Source organism: Chiloscyllium punctatum, chromosome 2, assembly GCF_047496795.1.
Source record: "Chiloscyllium punctatum isolate Juve2018m chromosome 2, sChiPun1.3, whole genome shotgun sequence".
Taxonomy (NCBI): Eukaryota; Metazoa; Chordata; class Chondrichthyes; order Orectolobiformes; family Hemiscylliidae; genus Chiloscyllium; species Chiloscyllium punctatum.
In genome coordinates this window covers 70700075-70720543 of record NC_092740.1, presented here as the reverse complement: position 1 = coordinate 70720543, position 20469 = coordinate 70700075, and the positions used below count along the sequence as shown (strand labels likewise).

Genomic DNA, 20469 nt, shown 5'->3' with positions numbered 1-20469 from the left:
TAGAGAAAGCAAGTGAGCCTTCATCAGGACATAAGGTGAAAGAATTAAGAAGCTATTCAGAGTTAGTGATTTATTTGGAATTGTTAGTAGAGTGGTAAGATGACTTTTGGGCAAATTAATACCACCAATCTACTCTGGTGTATTAATTTTGTAGAATTATTTAAGGAAGATTGATGCTAAAGATAGGGCTTTAAATTCATTTGTCGAGGATGAAGTATTCAATTGAAAAGAATTTTTAAAAAATTAACAAGAAACAAGAGAGCAGAGATGCAGGGAAATGAAGAAGTAAATGATAATCATAGTCTTTACCACAGAGGGCTATCATGGATGGATTATAAAATATACCCAAGGCCAAATTAGACACTTTTAATCAACAAGAAAACCAAAAGTTACGGGGATAATGATAATCAAAAGGGAGGAGTGGAAAATGTAAGCAGAAGACCATAAGAACAGAAGCAGGGCCCAGGGCTCATCTGATAATCCTCTACTCCACCTTCCTGTCTTTTCCCCATAACCTTTGATTTTTCTTACTGATTTAAAAAACTGTCTATCTTGATCTTGAATTTTTATATCCCATCCATGATAAGCTTCTGTGATAAAGAATTTCACAGATTGAAGTGCAGCAGAAATTAGAATCAGAATGTGTAATTATGGTAAAAGCATAGGGCTTTTTACCTGAATGCAGGCAGCATTTATAACAAGTTAAAGATGAGTTGACAGTACAAATAGAAATAAATGCATATGCTTTGATGTATTACAGTGACAATGGTTGCAATCAGAGTCAACATAATTTTGTGAAAGGGAAATCATGTTTGACAAATTTGCTAGAATTCTTTGAAGACATAATAGGCAGAGTTGACAAAAGGGAAGTGGTAGATATTGCATAAATATAATAGCATGGTTTGAGGATTGGTTTGGACACAGAAATCAGACTCAGAATCAACGGATCATTTTCAGGATGGACAGTTGTAATGAGTGACATGCCACAAGGATCAATCCAAGGCCTTCAATTATTTATCATCTATATTATGGAAAGTGTGAAAATAGATAAGTCCCCTAGGCTGGATGGGATTTATCCTCAGATTCTCTGGAAAGCCAAGGAGAAGATTGCCGAGCCTTTGGCTTTGATCTTTATGTCTACAGGAATTGTGCCAGAAGACTGGAGGATAGCAAATATTGTCCCCTTGTTCAGGACATTGAGTAGAAACAACCCTGGTAATTATACACGAGGAAGCCTTAGTGCGGTTGTAGGTAAAGTGTTGGAAAAGGTTGTAAGAGATAGTATTTACAGAGATGAATAAGGTGATTAGGCATATTCAACACGGTTTTGTGAAGGGGAGGTCATGCCTCACAAACCTTCCTGAATTCTTTCAGAATGTGACCAAACAGGTGGATGAGGGTAAAGCAGTTGATGTGGTGTATATGGATTTCAGTAAGGCATTTGATAAGGTTCCCCACATTAGGCTATTGCACAAAATATGGAAGCATGGGATTGGGGGTGATTTAGCAGATTGGATCAGAAATTGGCCAGCTGAAAGAAGACAGAGGGTAGTGGTTGATGGGAAATGTTCATCCTGGACTTCCATTACTCGTGTTGTACTGCAAGGGTCTGTTTTGGGGCCATTGCTGTTTGTTATTTTTATAAATGATCTAGATGAGGGCATAGAAGGACAGGATAGTAAATTTGCGGATGACAGTAAGGTCGGTGGAGTTGTGGATAGTGCTGAAGGATGCAGCACATTACAGAGGAACATAGATAAGCTGCAGAGCCAGGCTGAGAGGTGATAAATGGAGTTTAATGCGGAAAAGTGTCAGGAGATTCATTTTGGAAGGAGCAACAGGAATAAAGACTAGTGGGTTAATGGTGAGATTCTTGATGGTGTACATGAGCAGACAGATATCGGTGTCCATGTACATAGATCGCTGAAAGTCGCCACCCAGGTTGATAAGGTTGTTCAGAAGGTATACAGTGTGTTAGCTTTTATTGATAGAGGGATTGAATTTCAGAGCCACAAGGTCACGCTGCAGCTGTACAAAACTCTGGTACGGCCTCACTTGGAGTATTACATACAGTTCTGGTCACCGCATTATAGGAAGGATGTGGAAGCATTGGAAAGGGTGCAGAGATTTACTAGGATGTTGCTTGGTATGGAAGGAAGACCTTATGAGGAATGGCTGAGGGGCTTGAGTCTGTTTTCATTAGAGAGAAGAAGGTTGAGAGGTGACTTAATTGAGACATATGAGATAATCAGAGGGCTAGATAGGGTGGACAGTGAGAGCCTTTTTCCTTGGATGGTGATTGGAGGGGACATTGTTTTGAATTGAGGGGTATTAGATATAGGACATTTGTCAGAGGTAGTTTCTTTACTCAGAGAGTAGTAAGGATGTGGAACGCACTGCCTGCAACTGTAGTAGACTCGTCAACTTTAAAGGAATTCAAATGGTCATTGGATAAACTAAGGATGAAAATGGAATAGTGTAGGATAATTAGGCTTCAGATTGGTTCGACAGATCGGCAAACATCGTGGGTTGAAGGGCCTGTACTACGCTGTAACCTTCTATGTTCTAACTGGTACAATCCTGACGCAACAATAGGAATATCCAGGCAGACGAAGATCACTGAGAAAATCCACAATCGATGAGGAACCACCAGAAACAACAGCCAACTCTACTCCAGGTGAGTCTAAGTAAATCAAGGTTTGAGATATAAATAAGCGGACAGAAAGTAGAAGAACATGCATTTCAGTAGACACATGATGTGACAGAGGCAGCCACAACAATACCAAAGATCCCACAGAACAGGGTATTCCCTGTTCGAATTTTCAACCAGGAATGATTATGCATGCACCGCTAAGTATGTTGGAGGACGTCCCACAATTGCCTTTTATCAGACAACTAATATTAGGGCCAGTTCATAATCAAGTCATACCAGAGGATATCCAGCCACATTTAGCCAAGCAACTGGAGAGGTGATGGCCTTGTAGTATTATCACTAGACTGTTAATCCAGAGATCCAGGTAATATTTTGGGCACCTGGGTTCGAATCCCACAACGGCAGATGGTGGAATTTGAATTCAATAAATATCTGGAATTAAGAATCTAATGATGACCATGAATCCATTGCCAATTGTCAGAAAAACTCAACTGCTTCATTAATGTCCTTTAGGGAAGGAAACTGTCATCTTTACCCGGGCTGGCCTACATGTGACTCCAGACCCACAGCAATGTGGTTGACTCTTAACTGCCCTCTGGCAATTAGGAATGAATGGAAAATACTGTTTATTCAGTGACACCCTCAGCCCATGAATGAATAAAGAAATGAAAACATAGAGGACAAACAGTTTGTCCCAAGTGCAAGACCAGCACTAAAACAGTCCATAATAGGGCATCACCCCAAAGGGAAAAAAAGCCAACGTACATTTCACTTCTAAGAAGGAAGCACACATGCAGCACCAGTCCTATCCATCCTTCAGGAGGGCAGAAATCAATGTTACCTTTAAAGTCTTGCCAAAAGAAATTTGGCGGGAGGGATGTGGGATACATGTTAATAATTGATATAATGCTAATAACAAAAATAAAAGTGTGCATGTTAATGATGGGAAAAAGTAAATATTCAGGAACAGGATGAAGTTTCAGTGAGGTGGGGTGCTAGGTTGTGTAGCATAAAGCAGCAGCTGAGAGCCATGCTGAACAAAGAGACCTTGGAGTGCAGGTTCATAGCTCATTGAAAGTGGAGTCGCAGGTAGATAGAATAGTGAAGAAGGTGTTTGGTATGCTTTCCTTTATTGGTCAGAGTATTGAGTACCGGAATTGGAAGGTGATGTTGCGGCTGTACAGGACATTAGTTAGGACACTGTTGGAATGTTGCGTGCAATTCTGGTCTCCTTCCTATCGGAAAGATGCTGTGAAACTTGAAAGGGTTCAGAAAAGATTTACAAGGATGTTGCCAGGGTTGGAGGATTTAAGCGATAGGGAGAGGCTAAACAGGCTGGGGCTGTTTTCCCTGGAGCGTCAGAGGCTGAGGGGTGACGTTATAGAAGTTTACAAAATTGTGAGGAGCATGGATAGGGTAAATAGGCAAAGTCTTTTCCCTGGGGACGGAGAGTCCAGAACTAGAGGGCATAGGTTTAGGATGAGAGGGGCAAGATATAAAAGAAACCTAAGGGGCAACTTTTTCACACAGAGGGTGGTATGGGTATGGAATGAGCTGCCAGAGGAAGTGGTGGAGGCTGGTACAATTGCAACATTTAAGAGGCATTTGGATGGGTATATGAATAGGAAGGGTTTGGAAGGATATGGGCCGAATGCTGGTAGGTAGGACTAGATTGGGTTGGGATATCTAGTCGGCATGGATGGGTTGGACCGAAGGATGTGTTTCCATGCTTTACATCTCTATGACTGTAGAAAGACTTGCTTCAAGATAGTCAAATAGGAATACTTTCCTCTCTGTACATAATTCAATAAAAAATTCTGACTAATAGCCCTCCTATGAACACTTATAGCACCCTCTCTGACACCCTCACTTCAATCCCCCTCTCCCTGGAACTCTCAATCCACAACCCCTTACCTCCCCACCCGCCTTCACCCACCTATGTGAATGCCTGGGTCTATTGGTGATTCTGGGCCTTGGATGGATGTAGTACCAGCAGCAGCTCCACCTCCTTGTTGATGCTGGCAGTCAAAAAAGTGTCAGCCTTTGACTGGCCAATGGCTCTCCAAAGGCTTGGTCCCAGGAAAGGCTCACCTCTGCCCATGAATTTCCAAACTCTCCAGACTTTGCTCCTGTTCCTATCGCCAAAATATCCTCCAATATTTCAGATATCTGTGCTCATCTAATTGTGCTCTCTTCAGCACACTCAATTTAAGTGCTCCGGTACAGGCGGGTATGCCTTCAGCTGTCTAAACTCCAAGCTCTAGAATTATCCCATAATACTCTTTTGCTTCTCTCTCTCTCTCTTTTCTCCATGAAGACACTTGTGTCAGAGTCCTTCTTTAACCAAGCTATCAGCTATCTGCTCTAATATTATCTACTGTAGCTTGATGTAAACATTTTGTTTTTATAATATTACTGCATGACACCTTGGGACATTTTATTGTGTTCAAGGTGATATATCAACATAAATTGCTGTTGTTGATAGTAACATCCAGATTTTTCAATACAAAATGATTATATTTATCCACCAACTTGTTATCTGTTACTTAATTACTTTGTTTGAGTAATGACTAAAAGGACTGAGTAGTGGCAGTGGCTTCCAAAAGTGGAGCCTGAAGTGAAAAAAAAAGTAACTTCATTTGTGTAAACCATTTGTTAAGCCACAGCAATCCTATAAGAATTGGAGCCAAGCAATCCCTGCTTCTGCTCTGCTCTGTTCTGCTCCTCACTAACTAACTTTATTCAGGGATCTTCAGCATTATTAGACTATGAAGGGTGTCTAATATTCATTTAGGACATCCGTCCAGGTCGTCTCAAAATTGATTGAAATCAATATGACACTAGAAATACATATAGTGCCCTTGAGGTGAGGGATATAGCCTATGAAATAGGTCAAATTTCCTCCTATTGATGCGTGGAAAACAGCCACAACGAGAATCAATTTCTATTCCTTTCTGCATTTCCTGCAAATTATTTCCATTAAAACTTTCTATGTTCAATTCTATAATGAAAATTCTTCTTTCTAACATTTCATGTTGTTCTTAGACCCTCCTAGTGGAAATGGTTCAAAACCAAGAATAGCCAGACACTATAATTACCAGGAGACTGACTTACTTACACCAACTATCTTATTATTACCATTCATTTGGGAAGTTGTAACATAAAATACACAATTTTGGATAGAGTTTATGGTTTAAATAGGGTCCGAATTATAGCTTTGTACCCTTAACAAAATATCATGCTGCTTCTTGCTGTTTTTGCCTGACAACCATGTGTGATATTGACTGACAGGAAACCATTTTGAATATATTAAAAGTTATCTACAGAATATACATTTCTCCAAAGAGCCATATTAATTTCCTGTAACACTTCACATAAAGTGTTTATGCTATATTGCTATATCTTTTACATCCAAAATCAAACATCCTTGGATTTAGGATCATAATAGATTACAGACATACTTGGATTTTAGTCACAGAGGTCATGGGGCAGCAGGGAGATCCAAATTTTACTTACCGGAATATAAATGTCCAATTCTCAAACAATTCTGAAGCCATGACCTCAGGTGATTAAGTGCTTAATGGATGGGAAATCCAGTCATGGCTTTTCCTAAGCTGGCAGGGATGAGCTTGCTCCTGATTTTTCAGCCAATAACCAGTGCCACCTCCATAAAATCCAGCTTTATGCACATACACTATAAACTGTACCATTATTAAATAATACATAAAAGGAAACCAGATCATGTAAGGTATGTAAATGCCTGAGACAGTTAAAATCTGATTGATTTTGGTAATACACCCTTACATTTCCTTATTTATCCAAGTCTGAAATAAAACAGATACCTGTCAAATAGTTCTCCTCCTGTGACCAGTTCCAGAACCAAATTAATCTCTGTTAGAGTCTCGAAGATTTCTTTCAGTCTGATCTGTAAAATAAATGAATGGATTATTATTAAAACTATTCATGAAAAGACAATCATTTAATATGTTTTCCTACCTATCTATTTGTAAAGATTTCAACAATTTTGAATTATACTGTTTATACTGGACGCGGTATTTGCCATTCTCAACTGCTATCCGAACAGAACCAAAATATAGTGGATCATGGTGTAATACATTCAATACCATGGTACAGTAAGGCTTGGGTTGTGCTCGAGGTTCTTTGCTTCCTAATTGTTCCTACTGGGAAATGATAGACAGAGTTCAGATCTTTCACACAAATGCAACAAATGAACATTGTTGTCTCTTGTCCATTCTCTGATACATCACTGTGGTTGCTTCAAAATCATAAAGGCAATGGTTTATGAAAGGGCTTACGCATCATTCTTTCTGGCGAAAGATAATGCCAGTGTGCAAATTAAAACCACAGAGGAGACTATTAGCACCAAAGGAAAAATTGAGATTGCAGTTAATGAAAATAGCCCAGACTAATTTCCAATAAATCTTAGGAGGTCAAAATATAAATTATTAAAAGGTCTATTTTAACCTTGTCCACCTGGTGGCAAACAGGTCAGGTAGTCAAAGTGTGGCCCTACTCTTCCTGGATCTTGACACATTTACAGTCACCACCATTTTAGCTGTGAGTTGGTGGGGTGTTTTTAACAACTTTGAGAAGGCCATTGAAGACTTGCCTCAATATATTAAAATGTGGGGTTCGAATGACATAATTCAGACTCTGATAACATTTTTACTGTTAATCCCAAAAGTAATCTGGCAGTGTCAGAACCACTGAAGACTAGCATTAAGCAGGAACTTAGCCAGAAAAGCACAAGGTAAATTAAAAGGGTAAATTTACATTTTTCTTTTGTGGGCTACAAGAGTAGATGTACACCTCCAAACCGATAAAGAAAACCTGAGCCTCCCACTGCCCTTTGCTTCAGTCCCCTCCCCTGACGACGAGCAGTTTGGACATACCCTTTATGATTAATGGTTGGAACTGTCCCCTTGAATTCCCAGCAGTGATCTCCCAGCTGTCATTTGATAATTCCTACTGGGCCTAGACAGGAATCATAGTTATCGCATTGGTGAGCACTATGCAGTAAAAGCGCTGAACCTAGCTTGGCACCCCAGCCCTGCTCAAAAGAAAGCAGACATGCCACAAGTTCAAATTAGGTCGTTTAAAAAAGTACATGTCAGACCATAAGATCATGGGCTCAGCGGTTAGCACTGTTGCCTCACAGCGCCAGGGGCCCGGGTTCAATTCTTGCCTTGGGCAATTATCTGTGTGGAGTTTGCACATTCTCCCCATGTCTGCGTGGGTTTCCTCCAGGTGCTCCGGTTTCCTCCCACAGTCTAAAGATGTGCAGGTTAGGTGAATTGGCCATGCTAAATTGCCTGTAGTGTTAGGTGCATAAGTCAGGGGTAAATGTAGGGAAATGGGTCTGGGTGGGTTGCTCTTCGGAGGGTCGGTGTGGACTTGTTGGGCCAAAAGGCCTGTTTCCACACTGTAGGGAATCTAATCTAATCTATACAGGAGCATAATTAGAGCTGAAAATGTGTTGCTGGAAAAACGCAGCAGGTCAGGTAGCATCCAAGGAGCAGGAGAATCGACGTTTCGGGCATGAGGCCTTCTTCAGGAATGAGGAGAGAGTGCCAAGCAGGCTAAGATAAAAGGTAGGGAGGAGGGACTTGGGGGAGGGGCGTTGGAAATGTGATAGGTGGAAGGAGGTTAAGGTGAGGGTGATAGGCCGGAGTGGGGGTGGGGGCGTAGACGTCAGGAAGATGATTGCAGGTTAGGAAGGTGGTGCTGAGTTCAAGGGTTGGGACTGAGACAAGGTGGGGGGAGGGGAAGTGAGGAAACTGGAGAAATCGGAGTTCATCCCTTGTGGTTAGAGGGTTCCTAGGCGGAAGATGAGGCGCTCTTCCACCAGCCATTGTGTTGCTATGGTCTGGCGATGGAGGAGTCCAAGGACCTGCATGTCCTTGGTGGAGTGGGAGGCGGTGTTGAAGTGTTGAGCCACGGGACGGTTGGGTTGGTTGGTCTGGGTGTCCCAGAGGTGTTCTCTGAAACGTTCCGCAAGTAGGCGGCCTGTCTCCCCAGTATAGAGGAGGCCACATCGGGTGCAGCGGATGCAGTAAATGATGTGTGTGGAGGTGCAGGTGAATTTGTGGTGGATATGGAAGGATCCCTTGGGGCCTTGGAGGGAAATAAGGGGGGAGGTGTGGGCGCAAGTTTTGCAATTCTTGCGGTTGCAGGGGAAGGTGCCGGGAGTGGAGGTTGGGTTGGTGGGGGGTGTGGACCTGACAAGGGAGTCATGGAGGGAGTGGTCTTTTTGGAATGCTGATAGGGGAGGGGAGGGAACTATATCCTTGGTGGTGGGGTCCGTTTGGAGGTGCCGGAAATGACGACGGATGATATGATGTATATGGAGGTTGGTGGGGTGGTAGGTGAGGACCAGTGGGGTTCTGACCTGGTGGCAATTGGAGGGGCAGGGCTCAAGGGCAGAGGAGCGGGAAGTGGAGGGGATGCGGTGGAGAGCATCGTCGATCTCGTCTGGGGGGAAATTGCGGTCTTTGAAGAAGGAGGCCATCTGGGTTGTTCGGTATTGGAACTGGTCCTCCTGGGAGCAGATATGATGGAGACGAAGGAATTCGGAATATGGGATAGCGTTTTTACAGGGGGCAGGGTGGGAGAAGGTGTAGTCTAGGTAGCTGTGGGAGTCGGTCGGTTTATAGTAAATGTCCGTGTTGATTCGGTCGCCCGAGATAGAAATGGAAAGGTCTAGGAAGGGGAGGGAGGAGTCTGAGATGGTCCAGGTGAATTTGAGGTCGGGGTGGAAGGTGTTGGTAAAGTGAATGAACTGTTCAACCTCCTCATGGGAGCACGAGGCAGCGCCAATACAGTCATTGATGTAGCGGAGGAAAAGGTGGGGGTAGTGCCAGCATAGCTGCGGAAGATGGACTGTTCCACATATCCTACAAAGAGGCAGGCATAGCTGGGGCCCATGCGGGTGCCCATGGCTACTCCTTTGGTTTGGAGGAAGTGGGAGGATTGGAAAGAGAAGTTGTTCAGAGTGAGGACCAGTTCAGTCAGGCGAAGGAGGGTGTCAGTGGAAGAGCATAATTAGGCCATTCGGCCCATCAAGTCTGCTCCAACATTTGGTCATGGCTGATTTTTTTCCTAATCCCAATTTCCTGCCTTCTCCCGTAACCCTTGATCTCCTTATTCATCAAAATCTCTCTATTTCTGTCTTTAATATTCTCAATAACTTGGTTTCTACAATCTTCTGCGGCAACAAGCTCCAGAGATTCACCACCATTGGGCTGAAGAAATTATTCCTCACTTCAGCTCTCAAGGGTTGTCCCTTCACTCTGAGGCTATGTTTTCAGGTCATTTCCACGTTCCAAGTTGAAAGGAAATTAAAATATACAGGATATTTTCTGTGGATTATACAGCTCACTGTAATACTTCCATGTAGATGCAGGAAACATCTTTGTAATTCTTCAGGTAGAACTATGTTTTCACCTGCTAACAATCAGTCACATGAAACTCATGTTGAACAACATTTTCAGTGAAGGGGAAAGATCTGATCAAATTCAAATCTGATAAAAAGAATTAAAGCAGAACACATTTAGCAGGAGCTTAAAACACACGTACAAAATAGAAAACTGCCCCTCCCCAGTTATGTATTTGAAGTGCTACGGTGACACTTCAATATGAATATTAATATGCAAGTAACAAATTTATACCATAATACCATAAAAACAACTAATATACTTGTGATAAATAAGACATGAGTAATCAACATTAAAAAGTTATACTCAGCTTAAAAGTTATGTAGTCCAGTTTCTAACACAAAGTGGGAAAATTATGCAAGTTTTATGTTAACAAATGGGCAATTTTGATATTGTGAAATATATAATTCATACTTACAATATTGGGGTGGGAGAGTCTAAGTAGAACGCCGATTTCAGTTCGAACTATTTTTTTATCTATCTGTGAAACAATGGAACACATAAATATATTTTGCTATCGTATACATGAAATAAAATGGTTAAGTTTTGGTTGACTAGGTAATACTTCAAAACACTTGCACACCAACTCTTGGCTTGGTATTCTCAAGTTTTGATTGTCAGAAAAATGAAATCAATTTTGGAGTGCTTTTTGACAGTACAATTGTGAAATATGATTAACATTATACGAGTCTCCCAGCTGATATGCTAAATCTTTGCTTTGGCTCTCACCATTCTGGATATATATATATATATTTAAAAATACATGCTTTAAACCTAAGCTTGACAAATTCTCCAAATTTCTAGGAGTAATAAATATAACATTAAGAATAGAAGCCATTCCATCCTTCAAGCCTACTCATTATTCAATTAGATCACAGATGATCTGCTCCTCAACTTCATTCACGTCTTCATTCCATATCACATTATATACCCTTACCTAACAGAAATCATTGCCTTGTAAGTATCCATTGTTCTATCATTCAGAGCCTTTTGCAAAGGAAGGGGGGGATACCTGATTTCTATCATCTTTTGTGTGAAAAAGTGCTTTCTAATTTAACTCCTGGTTGGTCCAGCTCTAACTTTATAACATTCAAAGAACAAGAACAAAGAAAATTTACAGCCCAGGAACAGACCCTTCTGCGGTCCAAGCCTGAGCCTGTCCAAATCCACTGTGTAAACCTATCGCACAATTCCTAAGCATCTGTATCCCTCTGCTCCCCACCTACTCATGCAACTGTCCAGCCTCACCTTAATTGAATTACCGTGCCTGCCTCTACTACCTTTGCTGGCTTTGACGCCTGTATTTACTCCTTTATTTAAGCATCAACTGATCTTGGAGTTATACAGAAAACTGCAATTTAAAAATATTCTTCCTGATATTGAGTTTTCACAATAACAGAATATAAATAATTAATAAGAGCAATATCATTAACAAAACTGAGGATAACAATTTATTATTCAGGTCTAATTGGGTTACTAACAAATCTGAACTGTTCTTCACCAGGGTACACAATCTAGACTCTTTAAGGATGCTTGATAATACTAACAGAAGGACAGTTCCCAATTTCACAGCCTTCTTAAAGCTATTAAAGTTTCTTGTCTCAGTTGTTGTTGATGTTCAAGATATTAGGACTGTACACTTACTTGATGTATCAGCAATACAATTATATCAATGAACTTATGCTCCAGTGTGTCAAAGAGGTTTTACTGATTTTCTTTTATATTAACGTCATGAATAGTCAATTTAGTTAACTATAATAGGTATAATCCAGTTAAAAACAATGTGACATACAGCACAAAAACAGACCTTTGGTCCAACCAGTCCATGCCAAACTAAATTATTCTCATCTGCCTGCTCCAGGTGGCATGGTGACTCAGTGGTTAGCACTGCTACCTCACAGCACCAGGGCCCTAGGTTTGATTCCACCCTTGGGTGGAATCTGTGTGGTACTTGCACAATCTCCCCATGTCAGCATGGGTTTCTGCTGGGTACTCTGGTTTCCTCCCACAGTCCAAAGAGGTGCAGGTTAGGTAGATTGGCCATGCTAAATTGCCCACAGTTTTCAGGGATGTGTATATTAGGTGTGTTAGCCATGGGAAAGGCAGAGTTACAGGGTAGAGGATAGGTCTGGGTGGAAGGCTGTTCAGAGGGTTGGTGTGGACTTGCTGGGCAGAATAGTCTGTTTCTAATCTGTAGGGATTTTGTTCTATTCATATCCCTCCAAACCTTTCCTATTCATGTACTTATCCAAATGTCTTTTAAACATTGTAATTGTACCCACATCCACCACTTCCTCAAGAAGTTTATTCCACACACGAATCACTCTCTGAGTAAAAAAATTGTCCCTCATGCCTTTTTAAAATTTCTCTGCTTTCACCTTAAAAATGTGCCCCCTAGTCTTGAAATCCACCATTGTAGGGAAAAGACAACTACCATCAACTATATCTATATTCCTCATTATTTTATAAACTTCTATAATTTTGTCTCTCAATCTCCTATGCTCCAGTAAAAATGTCCCAGCCTATCCAGCCTTTCTTTACAACTCAAACCTTCCATACCTAGCAACATTCTGGTAAATCTCTTCTGAACTCTTTCCAGCTCAATAACATCCTTCCTAAAACTGGGCATCCAGAACTGAACACAGTATTCCAGAAGAGACCTCACCAATGTCCTATACAACTTCAATGTAGCTTCCCAATTCCTATGCTCAAAGGACTGAGCAATGAAGGCAAGTATGCCAGATGCCTTTTTAACCATCCTATCTATATGTGATACAAATTTCAAAGAATTATGTACCTGAACCCCTAGGTCTCTCTGTTGTATAACACTACTCAAGGTCCTACCATTAATCTTATAATAGTATAATGGTCCTACTCTTGTTAGTTGTACCAAAATGCAATACCTCACATTTATCCAGATTGAACTCCACCTGCCATTTTTCAGCCCATTGAGCCATTTGATCAAGATGCCTTAGTAATCTTAGAAAACCTTCTTCACTGGCTACTATGAGTCCTTTAGGTAATGGAGATTTCAAGGGATATCTGTTTTCCCACAACTTCAACAACGCTTGTATCTTCCCCATTTACTAATTTGTTTTCCATTTGTAAGGGAAGACCCACCTATGTATTGCAGCTACGCAGAAATAAGAGGATTAGAATAATATGGCCAGATCAGAGAAGTCATTTTCAATAGTTTTCATCTCAATTAATTACTTTAATATTCTAATCCATATAAAATATAAGTTTGCAAAGCACTGCAACTACATTGGTGGGATTTCCAGCAACTTTATCATTGACTCAGCTCCAGTTATATTTCATTTTGCTGCTAGTAGCTTTACAGCTATTTTTGTGTTTTTTTTTGTTGGCAGTCTGCTGGTTACTTACACAGAATCACAGGTAGAATGATGGAGATCATCGTGTTGACATCAGCTCTCTAAATGAGCAATTTATTTAGTACCATTCCTGTGCCTGTTCCCCTAACTCTGCACATTTTTATTTTTCAGTTAACAATTTCATTCTATTTTAATACCTTGATTAAATTTGCTCTACCACACTCTTGCACAGTGCATTCTAGACCATAAACATTCACTAGATGAAAAAGATTTTCTTATGTTGCTTTTGCTTCGTTTGTCAATCACTTTAGACATCCCTCTTATTCTTGATTCTTTCAGAAGTAGGAGCTTCTCCACACCGGGCGGCACGGTGGCACAGTGGTTAGCACTGCTGCCTCACAGCGCCAGAGACCCGGGTTCAATTCCCACCTCCGGTGACTGACTGTGTGGAGTTTGCACGTTCTCCCCGTGTCTGCGTGGGTTTCCTCCGGGTGCTCCGGTTTCCTCCCACAGTCCAAAGATGTGCAGGTCAGGTGAATTGGCCATGCTAAATTGCCCATAGTGTTAGGTAAGGAGTAAATTAGGGGTATGGTGTGGGTTGCACTTCGGTGGGGCGGTGTGGACTTGTTGGGCCGAAGGGCCTGTTTCCACACTGTAAGTAATCTAATCTAATCTAATCTACTCTGCCTTTTGACATGTACACCCATGTCTCTCTGCTCCTGCATAACCTATACCACCATATACTTTCTACCAAAATGAGTGTTTCATGTAACACCAAAATACATCATTGCAGAGACTGGAAATGCCTCTGAGCAAGAAGAACAATAGAGGGATTCCAAACTGGTGAAGGAGCAGCCAGCACCAGTACAGTTCCTGTAAAGATCATACTTCACAAAGGTCACTGTTAAATTTAAAAGCAGATCTACAACTCATGGCACACAGTAACCCATGAATTGCCATGGTGACCATCATTAAACTAACTGTGTCTGGATGCTCAAGGTTTATATATATATAGAAAAAAAATCACTCTTTTACAAAAAACAAACCAAAAAGAAGTTATAAAAGTACAAAAAAGTAGAAATACATTTGTATTAATACATTATATTACAGTAACGTTGACAATAACTTGCCTACAGTTCCTCAAGATACAGTTGTCTCATATTTACTTAAACCAAATTAGCGTATTATTTGCTGGTGCAAATCACGCACCCATGTTTACAATCCTGTTAGGGACCATTGACATGTCAAGAGGAAATTCAAACAAACAGTCATTAACCAAAAGGAATATGCCACAAGATTTCATGTTTTTAAACTGAAACAAATTTCATTATATATCAAGTTAATGTTTATTTCCTTGGAAACTGTATTTTTAATGTACTTTAATGTGCCATTACTTTTCCATCCCAGAGGAAAAGATCAGGTGGTTTCATGGAAGTGACAATTATTCGCTTCAGGAAACAATAATTGTGCAGAATCCAAGTATCAGTAGGTATACTAATATCTATGTAGTGACCAGTCATTTTATGAAGCAAACAATTGGAAAGTTGAAGGCACACCACAGGTGCTCAGATCGCTATTCAAGTAAAAAAAAAGTCTGTTTAAATATCTAGCTTGTATGCTGTGTGTTGCACAGTTCTGCATTACAAAGAGAGGTTGGCATAATAACCTCAGAAAATAAAGCCACCAACGGCAATGGTAAAACAGTGTAAAAAAATGCATAACAGCAAAAGAGCAAAGGAGCAGCAAGGACCTGTTGTGGGGAAAATCACCAATCTCAGAGTCAGAGTTGGGGTCAACGACAGAGTTTATTGTACAAGGAAATACCTGAGCTCCAGGGAGAGAAAGGCAAACAGCACAGTGGTCAGGTGCGAGTCTTCTCTCAACCTGGAGCACATCAAGACACTTCTATACATTTTGTAATACACTAGGTCAATGAAGAGGTTACTGTCTTTGTAACATGGTTTGTTTATTATAAACATTGCAGAACTGTCGATAGTTTTAATGCAGTCATTGTCAGTTCCAGCGTAGCATTTGTTAATTTCAACATGGTCGTTGTCAGTTTCGGTGCAGACATTGTCAGTTTCAATGTCTCCGCGGAGGTCCATTGCTGTAGTAATGGGCGCTAATCACTCTTCCTGAAAGGAACGATTACTACAGCCCTGGCTGTTATCACTTTGCATTGAATCCATATCAAGCTGTTAGCATTTCTATCAAAGGTGTTGGCTGGACCCAGACACTTCAGCCGACAGTATACGTCAATCATGTGTATTCTCTTCCGCCACCCATCTTAAACTAATCAACTAGGTTGTGAATGCATTGTGTTGACATGCTGGTGGCCCCAGGCAGGGTCTGCTGTCTCTCTCCATATTGTGGTCTGGTGGCCATCTTGTGTGTCAAGTGGCCAACCTATGACTCAGTGGCCGTTTTGTGTGTCCGTGTGCCTAGTGTCACCCTGCCCCGTGCCACCTCCCACTTCAGACCTGAAGAGAATACAAACATACAAAATATAAGCAAAAGTAGACCTTTAAGACTACTCCACCACTGTGTTTGCATTCCACATTCCCACCAATTTCTCATAATCTGTGATTCTACTGTGATAAACAGAATCTACTTCAATCATAAACATATTTAATAACTAAGTCTCCATGACCTTTTGAGGCAGAGACCTCCAAAGTCACAACCTTCTTATGAGAGAAAAAAAATCTTCATCTCTGTTCTAAAAGGGTGGCCCCTTTTTTTTAAAACAGTGTCTCCTATTTTTGGACTGACCCACAAGAGGAAACAATCATTCCACTTTCTCAAGAACATTCAGGATCTTAAACATTTTAATCAAATCATCTCTTATTCTTCTGAACTCCAATGCAAACAAGTCCAATGTATCATCATATTAGAGAGTTCTCATTCCAAGTATCTAAATTGCCTCCAATGCATTTCCATCCTTCCTCAAACAAAGAGACCAAAGTACTTGAAATGCCAACTGAAGGACACATTCACAGATTTTTCATCGCAATGTTCTTATCTTGACTTCTACATCAGACTAGTGTGCTAACTGCTTCGCCTTGTAGAACCAAGAGTAGCAGGAAGGGTGGGTGGCTGATTGCATGTAACACAGAGGGGGTCAATAAATCGTGAAACTGTGGATAAGTAGTAACAAAGAACAAGTATTGGAAGGATGTCTCCACTAGTAGTAAAATAGGAGTAGAGACTGAAATGTGGTGAACCCACATTGACAGTAGCAATTTAAAAAAAATCACCTTCTCAAAGGCAATTAGCGATTGGCAACAAATGCTGACCTTACCATCAATGCTCACATCCCAATGAGGCAGTGACTAAAGTATAATTTGGCCAGAAATTGGACAAGTATTTGAAAAGAGGAATAGAAGAGTATTGAAATGGAATCACTGTCTCATGCACTAGGAGATGAACAGATTCCTCACTTGCTGTATTTTTATCTTTCTTTGACATGGGCTCGTTATGTGAGCTCAGAAAGTGGTTTATACAGGTTTGTGCTAACCTTAGTTTTAGAAGTGTAGGAGGAAGTTTGGTAGGACACCTTACTGAAGTATAGGGTGGGACCACTTGTGTGTATGTTTTATATATGTGTGTACTGTGATTAAGCTGCTCCTTTAACAAGGTTAGGTTGTCCTTGGTTGTTTTCTTCAGGAGGTTGTAAAAACATAGGCTCCGTAAAGTCTGAGTTTGGATGGGTTTTAGGGTCAATTTGTTTACAGATAACAGATACTGCCTCAGACAGAAGGCTTTCAAGTTAAAAAAAAACTTGTATAATGATAGGGGCATGGCCAGTTCTCCCAGCCCATCTTTTCTCTGGTTTGTTTTTTAAAAGCAGTACATGTGTGGAAACACTGCTGGAATTCAGAAGCAAGCTCAGGATGGTTCTTTCCCTCTCAATCCTATCCTGTAAGAACTTGTGTTTGATTTTACCTTCTGTGCCAAGGGGTGTTTACGGGGATTTTTGAAAGTACTTTAGAACAGCATCATTAAGTTGGAATAGTCTGCCAAATCTTCTTAAACCATATACCCGTGAAGGTAACATTTATTCACATAGACTAACAGCATCGGGTAAAGAGGTTACAATATTAAGAGACACCAGATATTCTCAGTCTGTGATACTGAAAGGTAAGGAGATATGAAGGACTATTGCCAGAAAAGGTACTAGATCATGGTGAGACAAAAGGTGCTTAATTATGTAAAGTGAGGTCAGAGTGTCCAGAGAAGAGTGGAGAATTTGTGGTAGGAGTACTGAACAAACTCTTAGCTCTAGGAGTACACTTTGTCCTTGATAATGGTACAACTGGCTCACTGGGAGGAGTGCTCCCTAATGTGGTTGAAAAGCCAGTGGAAACTCAGGTAACTGACCTATTGCAGGACACATACTCTGGAATATTTCCTGACTGTGTGGTAGTGAGGTCACAGTTGAAACAAGAGAGATCAAAAGAGTACAGGTAAGAAAGTTGAAGTGGGATTAGCAAGACTCTGTTTGATCAGATGGTTGACAAAAACCAGGAGCAGATAGATGACAATGCAGATATCTTTAGCTCAGATAAATTAACTGAGTTACAGCAGAAAGATGAAGATTTAAAGCAATTGTATTAAATGTCATACACAGAAAATGAATCAGAATGTATGCCTAAATGTTATTACCTTAAAAATGATGCCTTAATGAGGAAATGAAACCATCACATATTTAGGCAGATGAGAAATGGGCAGAAATTCATCAAACCAGCCAGTGGGGTACAGGAAGGAGGTGTTGTGAGTGGCACATGAGGTATCACTTGGGAGTCATTTAGGAGTGAGGAAAACACAAGCTAAAATACAAAAACATTTTTACAGGTCAGGACTGCACAAAGATGTAGCTGAATTTTCCCAGACATGTCATACGTGTCAGGCAATTGGAAAATCACAGGCAGTAATAAAACCTGCACCTTTAATACCTATTCCTGCATTTGAGGAACCTTTTACCAGAGTCGTAATTGATTGCAATAGATCCCCTACCTCAAGCAAAAAGTGGAAATCACTATTTGTTAACAATAATGGATGTGTCCACTAGATTTTCAGAGGCCATCCCATTAAGTAATATCACCAGCTAAAAGGATTGTAGAGGAATTACTCAAATTTTTCACTAGATACTGACTACCAACAGAGATACAATCAGATCAAGGGTCAAACCACATCAAAATTAATCAAGGAAATTATGGACAGCTTAGGAATAAAACAATTTAAATCTACTGAGTACCATCCAGAATTGTAGGGAGCTCTAGAAAGGTGGCATCAGACATTAAAGACCATGGATATAAGTTTGCTCGCTGAACTGGAAGGTTTGTTTTCTTACATTTCGTCACCATACAAGGTAACACCGTCAGTGAGCCTCGTGTGAAGCACTGGTAGTGACGTCATTTTCCATGGTGATGTTATTTTCTGTTCTTTTTCTCAGGGGGTGGTCCACTTTTCGGCTCCACCCTCCTCTCCGGCCTATTACCTTTACCCCTTCCTCCATCCACCTATCGCACTCCCCAGCCCCACCATCTCCCATTTATCTCTCCATCCCCAAGGCTTCTAGCCTCATTCCTGATGACGGGCTCCTGCCTGAAACATCGATTTTCCTGCTCCTCGGATGCTGCCTGACCTGCTGTGCTTTTCCAGCACCACTATAATCTTGACTCCAAGTCAATGTGTTTGTTGATAGAGTTCCGGCTGGAATGTCATGCTTCTAAGAATTTTCATGCGTATCTCTATTTGGCTTGTCCAAGGATGGATGTGTTATGCCAGTCGAAGTGGTGTCCTTCCTCATCTGTATGTAAAGATACTAATGAGAGTGGATCATTTCTTTTTGTGGCTAGCTGATATTCATGTATCCTGATGGCTAGTTTTCTGCCTGTTTGTCCAATGTAGTGTTTGTTACAGTTCTTGCACAGTATTTTGTAAATGACATTAGTTTTGCTCATTGTCTGTATAGGGTCTTTCAAGTTCATTAGCTGCTGTTTTAGTGTGTTAGTGGGTTTGTGGGCTACCATGATGCCAAGGGGTCTGAGTAGTCTGGCAGTCATTTCCGAGATGTCTTTGATGTAGGAGAGAGTGGCTAAGGTTTCTGGACACGTTTTGTCTGCTTGTTTGGGTTTGTTACTGAGAAATCAGCAGATTGTGTTTTTTGGGTACCCATTATTTTTGAATACAGTGTATAGGTGATTTTCCTCTGCTCTGTGTAGTTCCTCTGTGCTGCAGTGTGTGTTGGCTCATTGAGATAATGTTCTTATGCAGTTTCATTTGTGGATGTTGGGATGATTGCTTCTGTAATTCCATGTTTGGTCTGTATGTGTTGTTTTCCTGCAGTTTGTTGCCATTCCTAGATGTCACAGTAGAGCAAACAGCCAATGGGGAACTTCAAACCACTGCCCCAGTATTAGCCACACCTAATTATTCAAAGCCATTCAAGGTGGCTATCGATGCAAGTGATGTGGGTGTCGGTGCTGTGCTTTTGCAAGAAGATGACAAGAAGATAGAAAGACCTATCGGGTATTTCTCCAGGAAATTGAACATTCGTCAGCAGAAATTTAAGTATTTATGTTACCGGTAACACATCTGAGACAAATCATATACAGTGATCATAACCCATTGAAATTTGTGGATAAAGTTAAGGACAAATGGAGCTTGTTGTTACAACCATGTGATTTGAAAATAGTGCATGTGGCAGGACGAAAAAAATGTGACTGCCAACACATTAGTGAGACTTGAATGAGAAATGGAGGTGTTCGGTGGCAGGGGTACAACAGACTGAAACAGAATGTAGTTGTGCATGTTTGCATCTTTATAGAGTCAATATGCGTGTTTTAGAGTACTAACACTTTTTAAAAGGGGTTTTAAAATGAAGCCATCTTTGGATATTGATGGATCATTTTTTGAAAGGGGGGAGGTTTGACGAAGTTGGTCCATTAACAAGGTTAGGTTGTCCTTGGTTTTTTTCTTCAGGTTCTGAAAAGTCTGAGTTTGAATGGGCTTTAGGGCCAATTTGTTT

General features: G+C 40.8%; 1 protein-coding gene across 1 annotated transcript in view; it reads right to left on the bottom strand.

Moving 5' to 3' along the window:
• The window catches only part of camk4 (calcium/calmodulin-dependent protein kinase IV), a 157458-nt gene that overhangs the window by 62960 nt on the left and 74029 nt on the right, over positions 1-20469 (bottom strand). Inside the window, exons 3-4 of the mRNA XM_072583650.1 lie at positions 10526-10588; positions 6496-6578 (exon numbers count right to left, since the gene is read on the bottom strand). Coding sequence (XP_072439751.1) covers positions 6496-6578; positions 10526-10588 — 146 coding nt within the window. The remainder of the gene's footprint in view (positions 1-6495; positions 6579-10525; positions 10589-20469) is intronic.